Raw genomic sequence first — 17647 nt, 5'->3', positions numbered from 1 at the left:
ATGTTATTTAAAGGGGAACTTAACAGTATGGCCCCTACAAAGCGTTGAGGCAAGTATTACAGAACTACAGAAATAGTATGCTCAGCAGGCTCACAAGCCTGTGATTTTTTATTTTAGATTCCACAGTCTTTAAATGACCCATTTTCCTCTGGCTAAAATTCAGGAGACACTCCTGGAAAACTTCAAGCTGCAGCATGCTTTCCTCATGCCAGCTAATACCGTTAAATATGTTTAAAGTCATCAACAGTCTGGTATTGTACTTTCCAAGGCTAGAATGAATAACAAATTAACAAAACACCCCCATACAAATTATTTTAGATGACGTACCATGACCATAAAGTATGGTATGCCAGCATAAGAGCCCATCTAAAGTCTTTCAAATCAGTTACACACACAACAGTTTTAACAACTGGAGACAGATTTGCAGTGCAATGATTACAAGTGCAGCAAATTCTGAGGCCATGATTTACACAATAGCCTGTTTGATAAAGTGTTCACAAAGCTGACATTGCCCCAATATTTTCATCTTACATGTGTTTTGACAATGATATTACATACCTGGAAAGAACCAGTTGGGTACCAAAATTTCCAGTAGCAGTATCATCTATGTTAATCCGACATCCATGTAAAATATTTAAAGGAACACATTGCATCTATCTATAGGCTTTAAAAGAAGACCACATGTTTAACTAAACCTCTCCTGTTTTCATTAAACAGAAAGATTATATACAATAAGATTTGTAGCACAATTTATTAAAGAGGGGTGGGGTTCTCTGTCGCAACAACACTCTCTCTCTCAAAAAAAAAAGGAGCATTAATTTATTCACCCTGTGATCATTACAAATTCCAAATGTAAATTGAAATTTATGTTCATTATTCTTCAGTGTGTTAGTTTGGTGCTTTCTCACCAACATTTGCATGAGTGAACATCAGAAGTTTAGCTTAGTGAATCTGTAATTTTGCATTGTTATCGAGTGTGACAATGTCTTTGTACAAAAGTGGATTAATCAAGTACTTTTAACTGAATTTCAGTAATGTGAAGCACTGACAAACATATGGCACAAACACAAAGTTTTTGTAAACAGTCACAAATTTGGCATCGTAAAGAGTTAGAAGTTAACACTGTAAGAAACTCTTATTTGCTAAACTATCCCTGACAGAGTTAGCTTCACAGTATACAATTCTGTTACTATACTTTAGTAAAGACTATTACAAAAAACATTTTTCTTAACTAATCAACTTCTTTAGAAATATTTTATTTCAGCATAGTGCATTCCTCTTTTGTAAGAGTTAGTCATACTAATTTTTGTGTAAATAGCAACTAATCACAAGATGTTCAAATTTTGGTGAATACTATGTATTCAGTAACTTTCCAACTTTGGTGTTGACTGTGAGACAAGAACATTCATCTTAGCGATAGAGAGTTCTTTTAAAATGGGCCTGAATCTCCTCCAGCGTTTTGCCTTTAGTCTCTGGGACGAAGAAGATCGTGAAGATGACATTGAGCGCACAGAGGCCTGAGAACATCCAGAAGGTTCCCGCACTGGTTATGAGATCCTGCGGGAATGACAATTTAACTTTTAGCATCTTAGAAACTCGTTGATCATGTTAGCGGTCACACTTCTTTTGGGGATGTTGATCCAAAGGCAGAATCCATAACTGAGCCCTAATCTGTATCTTGTAATGACAGTGACATTTCCTAAATAAACAGTCTGCTGAGTCCAGCATGCATACATTTCTGACCTCTCATCTTAAAAGTGAGCTACTCACCATTACCTTGTCTACTAACAATGTCCCAGCATGATTTAAGCAAAAACAGCTAACAGAATAAAAATGCTCTGAAAAATTATATATTAAGACAATAATTGCAAACACTAATGCTCAAAAACCAGCTGATAGCTTTTTATTAACAGTACTGGGTGAAGACCTCACCATGAGGTTCTGGAAGGTCTTGGTGACTATGAAAGCACAGGTCCAGTTGGTGAGCACACAGACGGCACTGCCAAACCCTCGTGCCCTCATTGGGAAGATCTCAGACATGACCAGCCAAGGTGTGGGGCCCCAACCCAGTGCAAAGCCTATGGAACATACACATGCTAATATGTAAACCTTACTTTGACAAGACCCCCATTTGACACTCTCACAAGGAATAGATAAGTCCTTTCATGACAGTGATGCTGATAATTTCAAATCTCTAGTGAAATATATAGCAACAGCAGAAAAAGAAAGACAATCAGGATGCCTTTAAGAGGTATGTAAACTGACTACATTAAATTATAGAAACTGCTGAATGAGGACTACCATAAAATAATCCAATGAACTATTGAATAAATAACAGGTATGGCAAAATCCATTTCAATATTGTTCACATATGAACACATATGGATAAAAATACAATGCCAAAGTAATGCTTGAACTTATTTTGTGTTACTAAGGAGAAAAATACAAACCAGTTATAAAAACACCCATGCTGGCAAGCGCAAGCCATGTCAGGTCATTCGGTGGTGTTTCACTCACAGTGCCATGGGTTCCACTGAGGGCTTTGAGCAATGAGGAGTTACCGTGCTCCATTGTAGACAATTTAAAATAAATACCAAAAACAACTTCACTCACACACATGGCAACACCTGAAGAGCAAAACAGGAGATTACAGAAAGGATAAAGATCAGAGTCTGGCCAATGCAATGTGAAGCAAGTCCTGTGAAGTAAGTTAATTCATCGTGATAAACATGGAAGGAATGAGGAGGGCGTGCTAACCTGACAAGATGAGGAGGACTTTCCTTCCAGCTCGATCCATGATTAAAGCTGCAACTGCTGTGAAGACCACCTGAGTGGCAGCCACCACCACTGTGGCAATATCGCTATTCTGAGACACAACAGAAACATTCATCACAAATGTCCCTGTAGACACCATAGCACACTACACTGTACCTATCAAATCCCTGAGTTTTAATCAGGATGCAGGCTATAGCCTAGAATAAAATGGTTTTTCCAATTCCCAGAACTTCCCTAAACTCCTACCTTGAAGTGTGCTTGTTCAAATATAGTCTCTGCGTAGAACATGATGGCATTGATGCCAGTAAACTGCTGCAAGAGCATCATCATGACACCCACTCCTAAAGGCTTATAGATGCCAGGGTCTTTCAGATCAGCTAAACTGAAGTGTCCTTCCTGTAATTACAGTACACCGTTATAATCAGACCAAACCTAGAAAGACCACATATTCTGTGCTGGGGCATCGGCAAATCCTGACCTCTTCTCGAGAGGCCTCCTCTATCCTGTCACACTCCCACTCGACAGGAGCATGGGGCCCCCGGAGGAAGCGCAGTGCCTCTTCTGCCTCCCTCCTCTTCCCCCGAGTCAGGAGGTAGCGCGGTGTCTCCGGCATAAAGCACATGAACACGAGCATCACGGTCGGAGGGATGGCGCAGGTGATGGCCAGCCAGCGCCAGCCCTGGAACAGACCTGGGAGAGCAAGTCAAGCCATTGTTCAAGTATGCCTTATATGAAGTAACAGTTCAAGCACAAAACACGCACATTGTGTGAGCTGTTCTTTTAGCTGATACTGACTCTAAGTGTATACAAGTCTGTTGTAAAGCTAGCTCAGGCCATTTTCTTAAATGACATAGGGGGGCCTTACTAAATGAGGCTCTCGATCATAAAATAATGCAGAAATCTATGGTACAAGCAGCATAGTCTGGCAGACTCTACTACAATGAACAAGTTATTAATTTCCCAGCCATAAACAGACGAGTAGAAAGAACTTTCGTCATCCCTGGCAAATGTAACCAGATTGGATTGTGATGCTGAACACTAATAGATTTCACTGTGAGTGCTTTCATGTTGCCAAGCCTTTTGAAAGGCAGTTGTTATGACTTAATAGCAACTGACATATGAAGTGAATTTAGCTAGTTGTATTTCCTCTTGGATACAAAGCCTGTTTTATTGCAGTGTTGGAATTAAGCTCTGCCTCAAATCAGGTGAAATACCATCAATTCCTTGTATTCTAAGAATGATTTCCTTCTTTGTATACAGGAATGAATGTATAAAAAAGTGCTACCTGCTATGTAGGCTCCCATGATACCTGTCACTACCATGAGCTGCACACAAGAGCCCACTGCTCCTCTTACACGTTCATGAGCCATTTCTGAGATGTAGAGCTAGATCGACAAAAAAAAAAGGAAAATTGCAAGAGGAACACATAAATGGCATAACTCACCCCAAACACTTGGTAACTGAATGAAAGCTACTGAGGATTACAGAGCATGCTCATTTGTGCAACTCTACTAGTTTAGTCAGTCAGTTCTTAAAATGTCAGCATTGGCACAAGTCTAGCCCTTTAATTTAGAGAGATTTATTAAGTACCAAAGTCAGGAAATTGAACTGACAGGGCAACATATTTTCTTAATCAAAAAACTGAATTTCTACTCAAGATTAATTGACATTTAGGAGACCTAAATGCTTAATTTTAGTGATTTATTTGTAAAAGGTTAGCTGTAAAGGGCAGTGGTAGCTCAGTGGTTAAGGTACTTGACTTGTAATCAGAAGGTTGCTGGTGCCAAGTTGCCACTGTTGGGACCCTGAGCAAGGCCTTTATCCCTCAATTGCTCAAGTTGTACTCAGTCATAACTGTAAGTCGCTTTGGATAAAAGTGTAAGCTAAATGCCATAAATATAAACCTAAAATGTAAATGTATACAATGTGAACAGTTTGCCCCAGTTAGAAGTAACCAATGAAATTGGTTTAAGGGTAAATTTAATGACTCTTTCAAGTACCGATGAAGGCACCAGCCTGCAAGTAACGTCTGAGGATTAACCACAGCTAAAAACGTACCTAACTGAATTTATTGTTTCCTTTCCAAAATAGCTTGGCAGGATGCCAGCTTAGAGAAAAATACTCTTAATGTGATGCTTTTTAGCCACACCTGAATTTATCATTCCAGCAGTTCGGTTGTGAATATCTATATCAAATGAAAACTCACAGGCACAACAAGAGACGTCACGCCGCTGGCTAGACCAGTAAGTATTCTTCCTACATACAGCATCCAGTGATTCTGAGCAGCAATCATGATGGTGAAGCCAAAGATGAAGGGCATGGCGCAGAACATGAGAGTCAGTTTGCGGCCAATCCTCTCCACTACCCAGCCTCCCAGCAGACCTCCAAGACCTGCTCCAATCGTGACCACAGACTGCAAGAGACACATCATATATGACACTGCCAGAGAAGTGCGTTCTCTCAAAATGTCGCAGAATCACCATGGTCTGCCAGCTCCTAATCTAGCCTTATGAAGTGCCACCTCAGCAAAGATGTTCAAGTCTTGCTTTGCAAATGTTAGTTGGGTCTGCAGTCAAACCATGCAAACCTTTGCCTTTTAATGTCAAAGAATGATAAGGAGGAAATGAGGGAGTCTTCTCGGTGCTTGTTAAACGGCTATGCAACTTTTAAAATGATCCTTAGATTCACCGTGTTGGTGAGAGGTTCGTACCCCAAACCAGGAAGCCTCTTCAGCAGTGAGCCTCAACCTCTCATCAGAGTTTCGCTGCAGATCTGGTATGGCAGGCGAACTGTAGCCGAGTACAAATCCAAAGCTGAGGGGTCCCAGAACAGCTGCCAATGTGGCTAGGAACAACTTCCCATTCTTTACTTTTCTGAAGTACAGAAAGATGTAGTGAAGACAGAAGCTCAAAACACAATTGTAGTACAGGTCCTCGTAAATCGAGAATTCTAAGTTAAGCAGAGACAGACCGATGAAGTAAGCTAGCCATTATACGTAACCCAAATATACCGAGTGGATGGTTTCGAATGAATTACTAGTTTAGTTTAGGAAGTTACATAAATAAGATTAAAGAACACTAGCAAAGTACCCCAGTGAATTACTTACTCCAGATATGCGTCCTGCTCTGAGCGACCCTCTATTGTTTGCACGCTATTCTCCTCTGCCAGTAGCGGCCTCGACTCTTCTTCATGATTCATTATGTTACACAGACAGTTTATTGTTGGAAACCCGAAGTTGTTTTATTTTCTTAAACAACTTGTAAACTACAATGCATTACGTTTACTTATACTTCTTAAACCCGTTGGACTTAACATCCCATGTGTCATAGCCAGACTCAGCAAAACATCTTGGGAAAAGAGCCCAAATTGTTGTCAGCTGATGTGCATGCTGACAACAATAAACTCACTTCCGCCTCAGCTTTCAAAATAAAAGCCAATGTGAGATTGCAATGTTGGACTAGGAAATAAAAATCACAAGCCTCAAATTACCGTTTCCGGTCATTTAAAACGTATTTGTAGAATACGATTAACATTAATGTCTTTTTGCACCGCCTGAAAGTGAAATCAAACATGTCGTTTTATTTAAGTTTAATGTGCAGATGTAACAATAGACTTATTTTCTGTTCCATTCCAGCTAGTGTTCCCATAGTTACTTTGTTTCCAACTTGGCTAAGTACCAGACTACTTGCTTGTGGATTTGATTTTGGTGTAGTTAATTCCTTGATTTTGGTATACTTAATTCCTTGATTTTGGTGTAGATAATTCATTTCACATATCTGAAAATTCCAGGTGAGTAACTAAAGTGTATGGTAGTAAGAGATGTAGAGATTTTTGTAGTTGAAAGTTGTAGTGAAGTACACAAAGTTTTCGGAGAAACAGGACGTTTCGGACAGAGGTTCTTCATCAGCTGTGCAAGCAAAAATGTTTCTGAATGAATGCTTCTTTCTAGGATAAGGAACCATTAGAAAAAGTGGGCTAGATGTTTAAATCATAACATTCATTCCACGGGATTGTAAAGTTCTGAGAATGTAGATCAGTGTGGTCAAGTTCTACCTTTACCTGAGTTTAATGACCACTGAGAATGAGAGTTTTGTTTTCACGTTTCTATAAAGCCAAAGTAAAAATATAACACCCTTAAGTCATATTCATGTTTATGTGTTGCTCTAAGATGGAGATCTTAAATGGGGCAGAGCCAAAGAACACATCTTCACGAGAGGCTGCAGTGCACAAATTGTTTGGCTCCAGCAGAATTTTCCAGACTTCAGAGTTAAAACAATACAGGCCAGATTTGTGTGCCAATCTTATATTAAAGGATAAGGCAACCAATCAGTAAGTTTTTGTATTCCAAGAGTAATTAGAACAGCTATAATGCCAATTTTCAAGCAGCTTTGATGACACTGACCTGGCTTTTGTGATGTGTTCTGTAGTCATGAAGCAGGCCTTTTGGCTGCGTCACAGTCACGGTTTGCACACGCTATCACGTGTTTCTCAAAAGCCATAACACTACAGCCAGAGCAGGTAAGAGCCCAAAAATGTATTAAAATGGTGCTTTCTATTGCGAACACAGAAAGATACATAAATAAGGGAATACATAAGTAAGGGAATATTCTACTGTACATTAAATGGCTTTTATGCATCTCTCTCTCTCTCTGTAGACTCAACTCTATGTAGACAGAGCCGAATCATATCTTCAGTTGTGTGACTTCAATTCTGCTGCCCTTGACTACAAGCACGCCTGCTATCTGAAACCCCAGACGAGGGCCAATTTTGACCGCCTCGCGTTCATTTATTACTTGCAGGTGACTACAGTGGATTCTACATTGGAGCTGCAGTAGTGGCTGTGTACAGTTTTAGCAAATCGGACGATATTAAATCACCTCACTGTGGATCAGTTCAGGGTCAGCCCTGCTGTTGGCGCATACAGACCCAAGCGGTTTAGTCCAAAAGGAAGCTCATTTACTCTCAGTGTCATATCAGTCTTGAGAGACTGTGCACAAGTCCCAGCGGAGGCCTTGTGTGAAAACAGATGCTTTTAAAGCAGAAATGCTGTGTTGGATGAAGACATTTGTTTTGTCTTATTTTTATTTTATATTTATTCTAAAAAGGGACAGTGTCGTTGTGATCAAGGGATGTTCTTGGCGGCACTGGAGTCCTTTGCCAAGGCAATCGAATTGAGGCCAGACTTTAGACCTTATCACATGAGAAGGTCAGTATAAGCCTGTTGTTTAAGATGCCAAACAACTGTTAATTTACATCATTGTGATCTCTCTAACTTGGTATTCCTTTTAAAAGTTATCGTATTTATAACTGGAGTATCTAATTCCTAGCCATCTAAAGCTTTCGTATTGTTGATCTCAGCCACCAGCAGAGGGTGGTGTGGCTCTATCAAATACTGTCCCATTGTAGTTCTCCTGAGTCTGTTGCTGTGTTCTCTCTTGTACCTAAAGCCTGAAGTATATTCAAGAAGTAAATGTTCACTAAAGCGTCAATAAATATAATGTAATGCATATGATACTCTTTAATAATTCCTATGAAAGTCCTATGAGTTATTACTGATATAAACAATCAAAATAACCCACTACAGACAATTTCTGTCTCTCTCTTTCCCCTTCATTTTTTCTCTCTCTAGCTTGGTATGTCTATCCATGCTAGGCCGTTACTCTGACTGCATTCGCCTGGTTACTAATTGGCTTGAAACTGACACCCCATCACCTGACCTCTTCACTCTAAGAGCTCGATTGTACCACCGACTCAATCAGGCAACTAACACGCCACACATCTCTCACACAGCCTAGTGTAGTTTCCTCAAGACCAATGGTCTCAAAATGACTGCATAAGTGAATAAAAAGAACTGGTGAGCAGAGAAACACTTACATCCTTCTGAAGGATATCACTCTCTCTTTCAGGCCACTATGTGTTACTTTGACCTGAAGGCCGCTTTGAGGCTGGACCCAAGCTGTTCACAAGCGCGGGCCCTGCTGGAGGAGTTGGAGCAGGCAGCCGAGCACTCCCGACAGCAGGCCATCACGAAGGCTCTGGAGGGAGAGCTGTCGGACGCTCTGGCCAAGATGACCACAGCTCTAGAGCAGAACCCCGAGAAGGCACATTATTACATTTTTAGGTAAGGGGATTGAGAATAATGCTAACCTGTTCTGCATGACTGCTGCTCCTGACTTTTGCTTTTGGGAATGCAGTGTTTATAAGGAGGATGTGGTGCATGTTGTAAAGGTCTTTGTTCCGAATGAGTGCTGAACTACACCATATGCACAAATGTGGATGGAAGTATTTACACTGGTAATGGGCTGATTTCGGTATGTTGAATCTGGTAGCACAGTAAGTATTATAGCATTATCGCAAATTCAGTTTTAGCACATATCCATGTAGTCTATGGCGGTACGCTTAAGTACGCTTACTACATGTTAATTATGCAAATCTGCTTTGCCACAGAGGAACGCTTTACCGCAGACTGAATGACTTCCCCGCTGCCATAGAGGACCTGGCACTTGCTGTGGAGCTCGGCGGGGAGCCCGAGCGCTCAGTGGCTCTCGAGGAGGACGGGCGTACCCAGCTGGCTCTTGCTTACAATGACTTTGCCGTCCACTGCTTCTCCTGGGGCTTCTACAGCGAGGCCATCATGCTTCTGACCAGGGCCATCTGCGAGCGGAGAGACGAGAGTGGCCTCTTCATTAACCGAGGAGGTGAGTGCGTAAGCAGGATGGCTGTCACTCGGCAGGGGCTTTGTGTTTGTGCAGTACAAAAACCAGTTGGCTGAATTCCCTGCAGTGGTTTATGGAAACTGGTTGCTTTCAGCCAGTTAAGTTGCCATTTCTGAATGACCCACCTGTGTTAAGTTCAACAAGCCGGTTTCACCTCTAACATTGTTGACATTGACCAAAGGGAATGAGAGGGCCATTTTGTTGTGTCTGAGAGGGATTTTTTTTGTATGTCCATTTACATGTGTGTACATTGGTCTTGCAGATTGTTTTTATAAGCAGAAAGAATGGCACTTTGCCCTAGCCGACTATCAGCAGGCTGACGAGCTGGACCCCCACAGCACATCCATTCGCCTTCGCCTGGCCACCATTCACAACACCCTTGGCCTGAACAGTTACAATGACCTGTAAGTTATGCTAGTCAAATATGATTGCTCACACCATCTCGAACGCCTCAGTGTTAGCCCAGTTTTTTATTTGGTTCTGAGAACTAGTGAAGGCTCTGAGGCATATTCTTGCGTCACTCGGCTCAGGAAGTTCCAGGAGGCAGTCGAGAGGTTTTCTGCGGCCATCGAGTACGAGCCTGGAGTCGCGCAGTACTACAGGAACCGGGCTAAGGCCCACCGCCGAATGCATGGAGTGGAGGAAGCGAAGCAGGATGCCATCAGTGCCCTCATCCTAGATCCCTCTAGTGATGAGGCAAGTCCATGGCCTTCTGTTTGTGAGCGATCAGCATACTCAGGAACTCTAGAAGTACTAAACAGTGAAAGAACTTTTGCTGTGTCTTGCATCTGTCTTACCACATTGTTTCATTTCACACTGAATAATTGTGTTGCTTTCAAATTATTTATGGAATTGTCAGGAGAATAACACACATTACAGACCTTATTATGCCTAATATGTGCAGTATGGGCGAGAGTCAATGTTTGTTAAAACTTTTCTGCAGAATCTGTCCATAGCAGTTAGAATAACATAACTCTAGGGAATTTAGAGGTGTCATTTTGGGGTTGTCATTTGGGTTATCCTTACTGTCAGATTTCAACAAAATAGCCATTAGTTAAATACATTTAGCATACTAAGGATGAATGAAGGAATTTGTGTTTATAGCAAATTACTAAATTATGATACTAAATTATATTAGTATTACATGTCAATAATGCTAATAGTTATAATGGTACTATTATTAGCACGTGTTGATGTGACGTTTTGCATAAAAGAAGAAAGGTGTCAACATTTACCATCCTTCATATTTAGTTTAATGCAGAAGAGGAGGCTAAGTGTGTGCCTTAGGCCTGTGAAATCCACACTTGCATTATCAAGATAATGTCCAGCTGAACACCGTGTGTGTTAATTACAGCATTTTTTGTATTGTCGGGGATGTCTTGTGCTCAGCTGGTGCCTCTGGTGCTGAGCCTGTTCCCAGGCTGTTCTCTGTCAGACGTCACATCCAGCACCACTGCTCAGACAGTCCGAGTTGGGCTGATGGCTCAGATTCAAGCCTGCAAAACAACAGCCTCTCCTGCATCAAGGTGCGAGAAAGACACGGGTTACATGAGCGCATCCGTGCATAACTCACAGGGTTATTTACGTATTTGGGGCCACAGTGGCATAATTCGTTCTAGTGGCCTGAATTTGCTCTCTCCCTCCCCCCCCAGACTCTCTGAGAAGCTTGAGAAGATGGTCCTCGAATGTGATGCTGATGGCCAGTTAGACACAGACTGCCAGAGCTTGTTGAGCGGGGAGGAGGTGGAAGCAGGACTTGAACCACATGTTTTTCCTCAGCAGCTGGCTAGGAGCAAGGAACAGGTACCTGCCCAGGATCGCCAGCCGCTGCTGTAAAAGGAACTGCAGCTCCTCTGCTGCCTGACGCTGGCGGCTTTTTATAAACATGCTGTTAACAATGTCCACGCATTTCTGCTCTTTAAAGTTTAATTGACGTGACGGCCCCGTTTTGTAGGTCACCCATGTCCGCTGAAGGTACCCCTCTCCGCATTGTCTGTTCAGGTGGTCCAGGCTGTAAGGACGCTCTTGCAGCAGAGACAGCCTCTGTGTCACATGGGACCTCGCCTTGCTCCGCTCCGGGCCGCCGTGCACACCCTGGAGCGAACCTCCTCCGCTGCCAGGCGTTCGTATGCCTGGAGGGACTTTGGGGGCATCGGCCTCAGTTGCTAACGGCCTTGTCAGAATGGGTCATCAGTAGTGCGCTGTCATGACTGGAAGTCTGACCTGAAGCAAGGGAGGGACAGGAACTCTGCAGCATCCAGCCAGTCTTAATGAGGCTTGGGGCCGCAAACCATGTAGCCGTTAATAATGGCACTCTGCTTGAAAGTGGAAGTGCGCAGTGTGGGTGTGGAGGGATCGAATCGTCTTAACTGGAAATACTTGTGAATAGACAACTCGTAGACGATTCTGAAATAAACACTGCAATTGTCAGAGCAAGAGTCTTACTTAAAACCTGATGGGAACTATCTAGAGTCTGTCATCACAAATGTGTATTGATTGGCCAGAATGGGTCTCTGGTGATTTGAACACATGAAGTTTCAATGCAGTGATTGACACCAACCTAAATATAACATACATGGCAAACCAATGAGTTCTTGTTGTCGTCCATTTCTATTACAGTCATTTCTGTCACAGAGTAACTCCAGTATGGGTTTCCATGTTGAGCAGTGTAGGAAAACTGGGGGAAATGGCACCGTTGTTGGGAGTTCTGTACTGGACTTCTGAGAGCGGAGCATCAGGCCACAGATGGAACTGTGTAGAACCCACGGCATGCGCGTGACTTTGGGGGTTTATTCAGAGGGAGGCTCGGTTATGTAGAAAAATAGCTCCGAAGATCATTTCTCTGTGGCTGTTCAGTTGTGAGAGTTTTGTGTGGAGCAGCTGCTCTTGAGCAGCTGGGAGAGCAGCTGAAATAGAGAGAGACAGATCGAGAGAGAGAGACGGATGAGGCAGACAGTGAGAGGGGCTGGGATGCTGTCTAGAAAACACCATAACAGCTGATCCCAAGCTTCTGTTAGACCCTTCCATACAACCTCACTCAGATGGCGCAACACATACTTGGAGTCTCTGGAGCAGAATGCTAGACTTTTTGGCACATTAACAATAGAATGTCAGACATCATATGGTGTTCTGAGTTGAATGTTCTTGCCCAAATGATCACATTTTTCCCTGGAAAATTGTAGACATCCGTTATAATCTGTAATTAACCATACACAGTCGCTGACCAAGGGGGAATGAAAGATTGTGCAGCTGTCAGGAGGATAACCACACACGTCATAGACCTTACCATGCCTAATACGTGCAGTAGAAGCAAGAGTCAATGCTTGTTAAAAAACCCTCTTATAGAATCTGTTCATAGCGATTACGGGAGTATAAATCTTAGAAAATTAGAGTGAGATATCATTTTGAGATTGTTCTATTCTTACTATCAGATTTCAGCACAAAAAGCCTTTAGCAGAATGAGGTTGAGGGGATTAGTCTGTGATGTCCAAGGCATTTAAAACCAGAATGGAGGAGTCTACCTAACAAGGGCAATATCAAACCATCATGACTTAAAGAATGGATGAAAGCTCTGGCCCTAAGTCTGTAAATCTCAATCTTCCAGGTCATTTCCACCTCACGGGTCTTGGTTTTGTCACCTCTCGTCTACGTCTTGGTCTCCCGCTCTGGGCAGGTATACCCACTGCTTGACATCAAATTCAAGTCTGTTTTTGTAACGCGAGAGATTACTGTCCAGCATTTGTATGCCTGACTCAGGCTGCGCTATTTGGGCTGAATGATGAAACAGAGTGAAGTTCTCAAGTGTAGCTTCTGTTTCGAGAGTTTACTGCTTATTCAAAAACGAACCGCGGTACTGAGGCTGTTGTAGACTGTGGAGAGGAGCCAAACCCTGCTGCCTCCATCCAGTCTCAGTGAGCCTGACACAGATTGAACCTTGTGGTGGCGAAGCCTGGTGGAGTTTCCTCAGACAGTGCGTGCGTGTGTGGGGGGCCCGAAACCGCGAACAAAGTGCTTTCGAACAGACAGCGGCCATAAAGGAGCTCAGAAGTGCTTCAAACTCGTGCAATAAAAGTGTCCAGTTACTCTTTATTTGGCAGGGGCTGGGTCTTGCAAGAGAGAGACAGGAGCTAGCAGTTTCCCCCCCAGACAAAAACACCTTTCTCTGGGCACAAGAGTCGACAGCCTGGCCCCCGGTCCAAAGAATGCTTTGCGGACCAAAATTTCATTCACGTTTGGCAGAAGACTGTTTTGTTTAAAACATGTCGCGTGAGTTTGTACTTTTTGGATGGTGTCAGGAGTAGGCTGATGGATTGAGAGGAAATGGATGGAAGTTTAGTGAAGAGAAAGTGAAGGGAATTAATGCTAAAGTTTCTTTACTCTAAACTTTGTGGACTGCACTGATAAATGATCTTTTTTTTTACATGGAAAAAAATAGTAACAAACCTTTTTATTCAAAATAAACATTTTCAATTTATTTAACCATTTTAGTTTTTAAAAAAGGAAAATAAATCATGAAATCACAGCATTAAATAGTACTGTTATTACAATAAATAAATATATGTACCAGAGTTACTAGAATATTGGGTATGACATTTTAAAAAAATCTGCAAAATGCACTGGAATAAACACATTACTTTCCACCTGCTGCACATCATTATGAATGTTTGCTTCTTGTTACTGGAACAGTTTAGTTCCTTTTACTTGTGTTTAGATGTCTAACGTACCAGATGACATGAGGATAAATATGAAGATTAACACACTTTTTACAATCCTGCTGTTTTTCAGTGTCTTAGCTGTATTTCACAGGCCTCTCTCTGAGAGAAACATAGACAAGTGCTCCCTCCTGAGATACATCTTAAAAGACAATTTAAAATGTCTGCTGTGTTTTGCGACTCACTAACTTTCCAGCTGGAAGTGAGCACCCTTAGTAACCCTAAGATTACTTGGCTTTGTGCAATCACTTATTTACCTTATTCACATGTTTCGAGACAAAGGCCTTCATTCCATACTCTCCCTGACTGTACATGGACAATTGTGGATGTTCCTTCAGCGATATGTCGTGACTGCATAGGCTGAGTGCATGTCGTTTTACACATACTTGACCTTCCTGAAGGTTATCCAACTCTTCTTGCTGTTGATTTGCCATGGTTGTGTTACACAGTGCGCGACGGGGAGTGTTGCGAGGCCAGACCAGGTCCGCAGGCCCGCATCCAAGGCCTTCGGGCTGTCGTCCAGATCGTCCGAGCGTTCAATTTTACCGGAGGCTGGGAAGTCTGTGATCAAGCAGTCAAACAAACCACCGATCCAAATGTTATGGTTTCACCATTAACCCTGGATGAACGCACATCTTTTTGGCCCGCTGTGTATCAATGAACAACATGCATTCTAGCCCTACCGCTACAAGAAATGAGTGTCATCTTAAAGGGGCTTCATACACAGCAGCAGAGAGTGTAGCAGTTGAGTTTGGCCACATTGCGGCCCGTCCCCGCGTAGCGATTCTTCTTGGGGAGCAGCAGCACGAAGGCGACCGCCAGCGACAGGTGGTAAAAGCTGTGCACATAAGCATAGTCCCATTCCTACAGGCACAAACGGAGGTCATTAGCACAGGCCTGGTCAGTCACTTCAGGGCACCATACTGTGACGCTCAGACAGCAAGTGCGTGTAGAGTTATTTATTTATTCATTTATTTATTTTTACCTCAAAATAGAAGCGGAGCATCAACGCCAACGCCCCAAAGCAACACCCTGGCCCCACTTGCTGGGTGTACACACTTTTATCTGGATACAAGCCCTTCTTTTCTTTCATTTTTTGCAACTGGAACAACAGATGAACCCAGTGCCTTTAGGACACAAGCGGATAAATGCATAGCCGTAAAGATCTACACTCATCTACTCCCTTTCATTCACTCATCTATTCCCTGAACTGGAGGGCTGGATGCATGCCCCTTTGGCTCCAGTGGCACTACGGTTCTAGATCCAAGAGCAGATGACGGGCAGCGTGGGACATGTCTCCCTCATTCACTCACCCACTTGACAGTGATCATCAGCACAGCTGTGCCGATGGGCCCAGAGTAGACGCCATAGCCCCAGCGGTCCTGGTAGATCCGCACAGCAGACGTGAGCACTCCAAACATGGTGAGTGTGGAACGTTTGGGCTCGTCAAAGTCCCCCAGAGCTGGACGAGGGCAGCGAACAGGAGAAAATGAACATATACTCTCCGTCACCACATGGGCGCCATTCCCAGACGTAAACACATGTCTTATTGTTAGCAAGACTCTCAAAAATTAATATTCAACTGTCGTCTGGTATAACGACGGTTCATGCCACGTTCTGTGAGACTGTTCTTGCATGCCAGAGTGCTGTGAAGACTTGCAAGAGTCCAAGCTACAGTTCACATTATAAACCCCTCACTTTAAAAATCAAAACCCTTTATGGCAGTATGTTCAGGGTGTTAAGATAGAGTGCCATTACACTTACCCAATAATGTGACCCAGATGGAGATAGAAGTGCCATAAACGCTGAAGAACTCCATTAACTCATACTTCATGAAACACAGAATGGACAGGCCTGGTCCATCACATGCATGGTAGATCTGAGAAATTAATAGAAAGGCCATTTCTGCGCATGTTCATGGCATCCACACTACAACACTATCACGGCAGCTGAATGGTGGTCATGAATTGGAAGGAATGATTGTAAAAAAAAAAAAAAAACTGCCTGCAAATACAAATTATGATTATATGGCACACAAACGATGCGGTATGAGCTCATAAACCTCTTACCGATGTGAAGAACATGGTGAAGAAATAGACCATGGCCTCCATGTGGAAGCCTCTCTTGGTGGCTACGCTGGCTGCAGGAAGAAACACTAGACTGCTGATGGTAGGCAGCAACATCTTAGCAATAATCGCCCCCATTTCTGCCTTGTGTGAATCTTCCTGTCCAGTCAAAGGGCCCTTAGGAGGTTCTCTGGGTGCAAAACAGCTCAACGAAGTCCACAGAGTTGGGGGCTGTACTGGAGAGAGCAGAGAGCAGCTTCACGGTACACATGCTCACAGGGCTACAGCTGACCCTTAGGAGGGTCTTTAAAGTTTAAATGGCCCAGGGAACAGCAGAGAGGGTGGCATGTGCCCCTCCTGCGTGAGTGGAGCAGCTGTTCGCATGGGGCAGGTGGAGAGGTGCAGGCCCCTAACCACCACCCCGCTCTGCACTCCCAACCCACTCTTTTCCAGATTCTACAAAATACACCGGTGTGACGCAGAGCCAAACCCATTTGCAGAGGCGTGCAAGTTATGGTAACTCATTTTTTACACCCTTGGAGTGGCCATATCTTAATCCTGTCAAAACCTCGCCCAAGTACTCTATGCTAAGTATGCCAAGGCTGCCCCCTGGTTGGGCGTGAACTGCAAACTGATTTCTTTGAAATATGTTTTTGCTTCTTTGTCAGTCAGTCTGGGCTGCGCCGTGTTGAGTCTTTCTCGTGTTGTTCCTCATGGATGAATTGATCCTCAGCAGCGTCTGGAGAAACAATGGTCTCTTTTGGGTTATTGACCTTGGCCGTGCAGGAGGGATTCACTGTACCTGTGTACGTCATTACTGCTTTCCTGACGTGAATGTGGTTCCAAGTGGTAAAAGTGTGTGATTGATTTAGGGGAAGCGACATGGCAGTGTTGTGGTGCTGGGAGACCCGTAGAGGTTATTGAACATTTGAGGATCCACAGACAAGGCTGGTGTCTTCTGGAACTGAGAGGAGCAGAGGGGCATGGTCTCGTATGTATATTTCAGATTATGGATTGAATCACCATATCATGGCAACCTATCTCTCTTTATTCCAAGCTTAGTTGTAGATTGCAAAAACGTTTCTCTGTAGGCCAAGTGAGTTCTATCCTGCTTCATTTATTTAGAAGAGAATATTAGAATCAGTGGAACTTGCAGTCACATAAACAAACTCGAAGGAAAGAATTAAGCATTCATGAAACAACTTCTTTGTATAACAGTACAAACCGAAGCCATAGGTCCAGCACTTCAAGTTGTTTTAGTATAAAGGTCACCAGATGACATAGAACACTGTCACCCTGGAAGATCTGCAAATTTTATTTTTTCATTTTCTCGTTTGACACCAAACATTGCCATATATGCATCCCCATCAACACAGAG

General features: G+C 43.1%; 3 protein-coding genes across 5 annotated transcripts; 1 reads left to right on the top strand and 2 right to left on the bottom strand.

Annotated features, from left to right (window-relative positions):
* Positions 1 to 94: 94 nt before the first annotated feature.
* Positions 95 to 6158, bottom strand: slc2a8 (solute carrier family 2 member 8). Of its 2 annotated transcripts, XM_027002927.3 has the most exons (10): positions 5882 to 6158; positions 5486 to 5648; positions 4982 to 5188; positions 4061 to 4160; positions 3254 to 3465; positions 3022 to 3171; positions 2758 to 2866; positions 2451 to 2627; positions 1933 to 2078; positions 97 to 1557 (listed from the first exon to the last, which is right to left on the bottom strand). In XM_027002927.3, exons 1-10 carry the CDS (start codon positions 5971 to 5973, stop codon positions 1411 to 1413), a joined length of 1503 nt encoding a protein of 500 aa, XP_026858728.2. In that variant the 5' UTR covers positions 5974 to 6158; the 3' UTR covers positions 97 to 1410. The 2 variants fall into 2 exon arrangements, with proteins under 2 accessions (XP_081570158.1, XP_026858728.2); XM_081714032.1 differs by lacking the exon at positions 4982 to 5188 and having other exon boundaries at positions 95 to 1557.
* Positions 6159 to 6423: 265 nt separating this feature from the next.
* On the top strand, positions 6424 to 12092 carry LOC113572940 (tetratricopeptide repeat protein 16). Its single transcript, XM_027002912.3, has 13 exons — positions 6424 to 6564; positions 6944 to 7104; positions 7203 to 7293; positions 7431 to 7574; positions 7881 to 7981; positions 8405 to 8534; positions 8682 to 8896; positions 9223 to 9473; positions 9754 to 9895; positions 10022 to 10187; positions 10881 to 11017; positions 11144 to 11294; positions 11493 to 12092. The coding sequence occupies exons 2-13, from the start codon at positions 6944 to 6946 to the stop codon at positions 11658 to 11660; spliced, it is 1857 nt and encodes a 618-aa protein (XP_026858713.3). The 5' UTR covers positions 6424 to 6564; the 3' UTR covers positions 11661 to 12092.
* A 1017-nt stretch (positions 12093 to 13109) lies between these two features.
* mymk (myomaker, myoblast fusion factor) lies at positions 13110 to 16525 on the bottom strand. 2 transcript variants are annotated; one of them, XM_081714820.1, is made up of 6 exons: positions 16273 to 16525; positions 15968 to 16082; positions 15517 to 15665; positions 15189 to 15305; positions 14887 to 15067; positions 13110 to 14764 (listed from the first exon to the last, which is right to left on the bottom strand). In XM_081714820.1, exons 1-5 carry the CDS (start codon positions 16405 to 16407, stop codon positions 14921 to 14923), a joined length of 663 nt encoding a protein of 220 aa, XP_081570946.1. In that variant the 5' UTR covers positions 16408 to 16525; the 3' UTR covers positions 13110 to 14764; positions 14887 to 14920. The 2 variants fall into 2 exon arrangements, with proteins under 2 accessions (XP_081570946.1, XP_026858735.2); XM_027002934.3 differs by having other exon boundaries at positions 14927 to 15067.
* Positions 16526 to 17647: the final 1122 nt, after the last annotated feature.

The sequence above is a fragment of the Electrophorus electricus genome, chromosome 5 (genome assembly GCF_041902795.1).
Source record: "Electrophorus electricus isolate QZ-2024a chromosome 5, ASM4190279v1, whole genome shotgun sequence".
Taxonomy (NCBI): domain Eukaryota; kingdom Metazoa; phylum Chordata; class Actinopteri; order Gymnotiformes; family Gymnotidae; genus Electrophorus; species Electrophorus electricus.
This window is presented reverse-complemented; position numbering and strand designations above follow the sequence as displayed.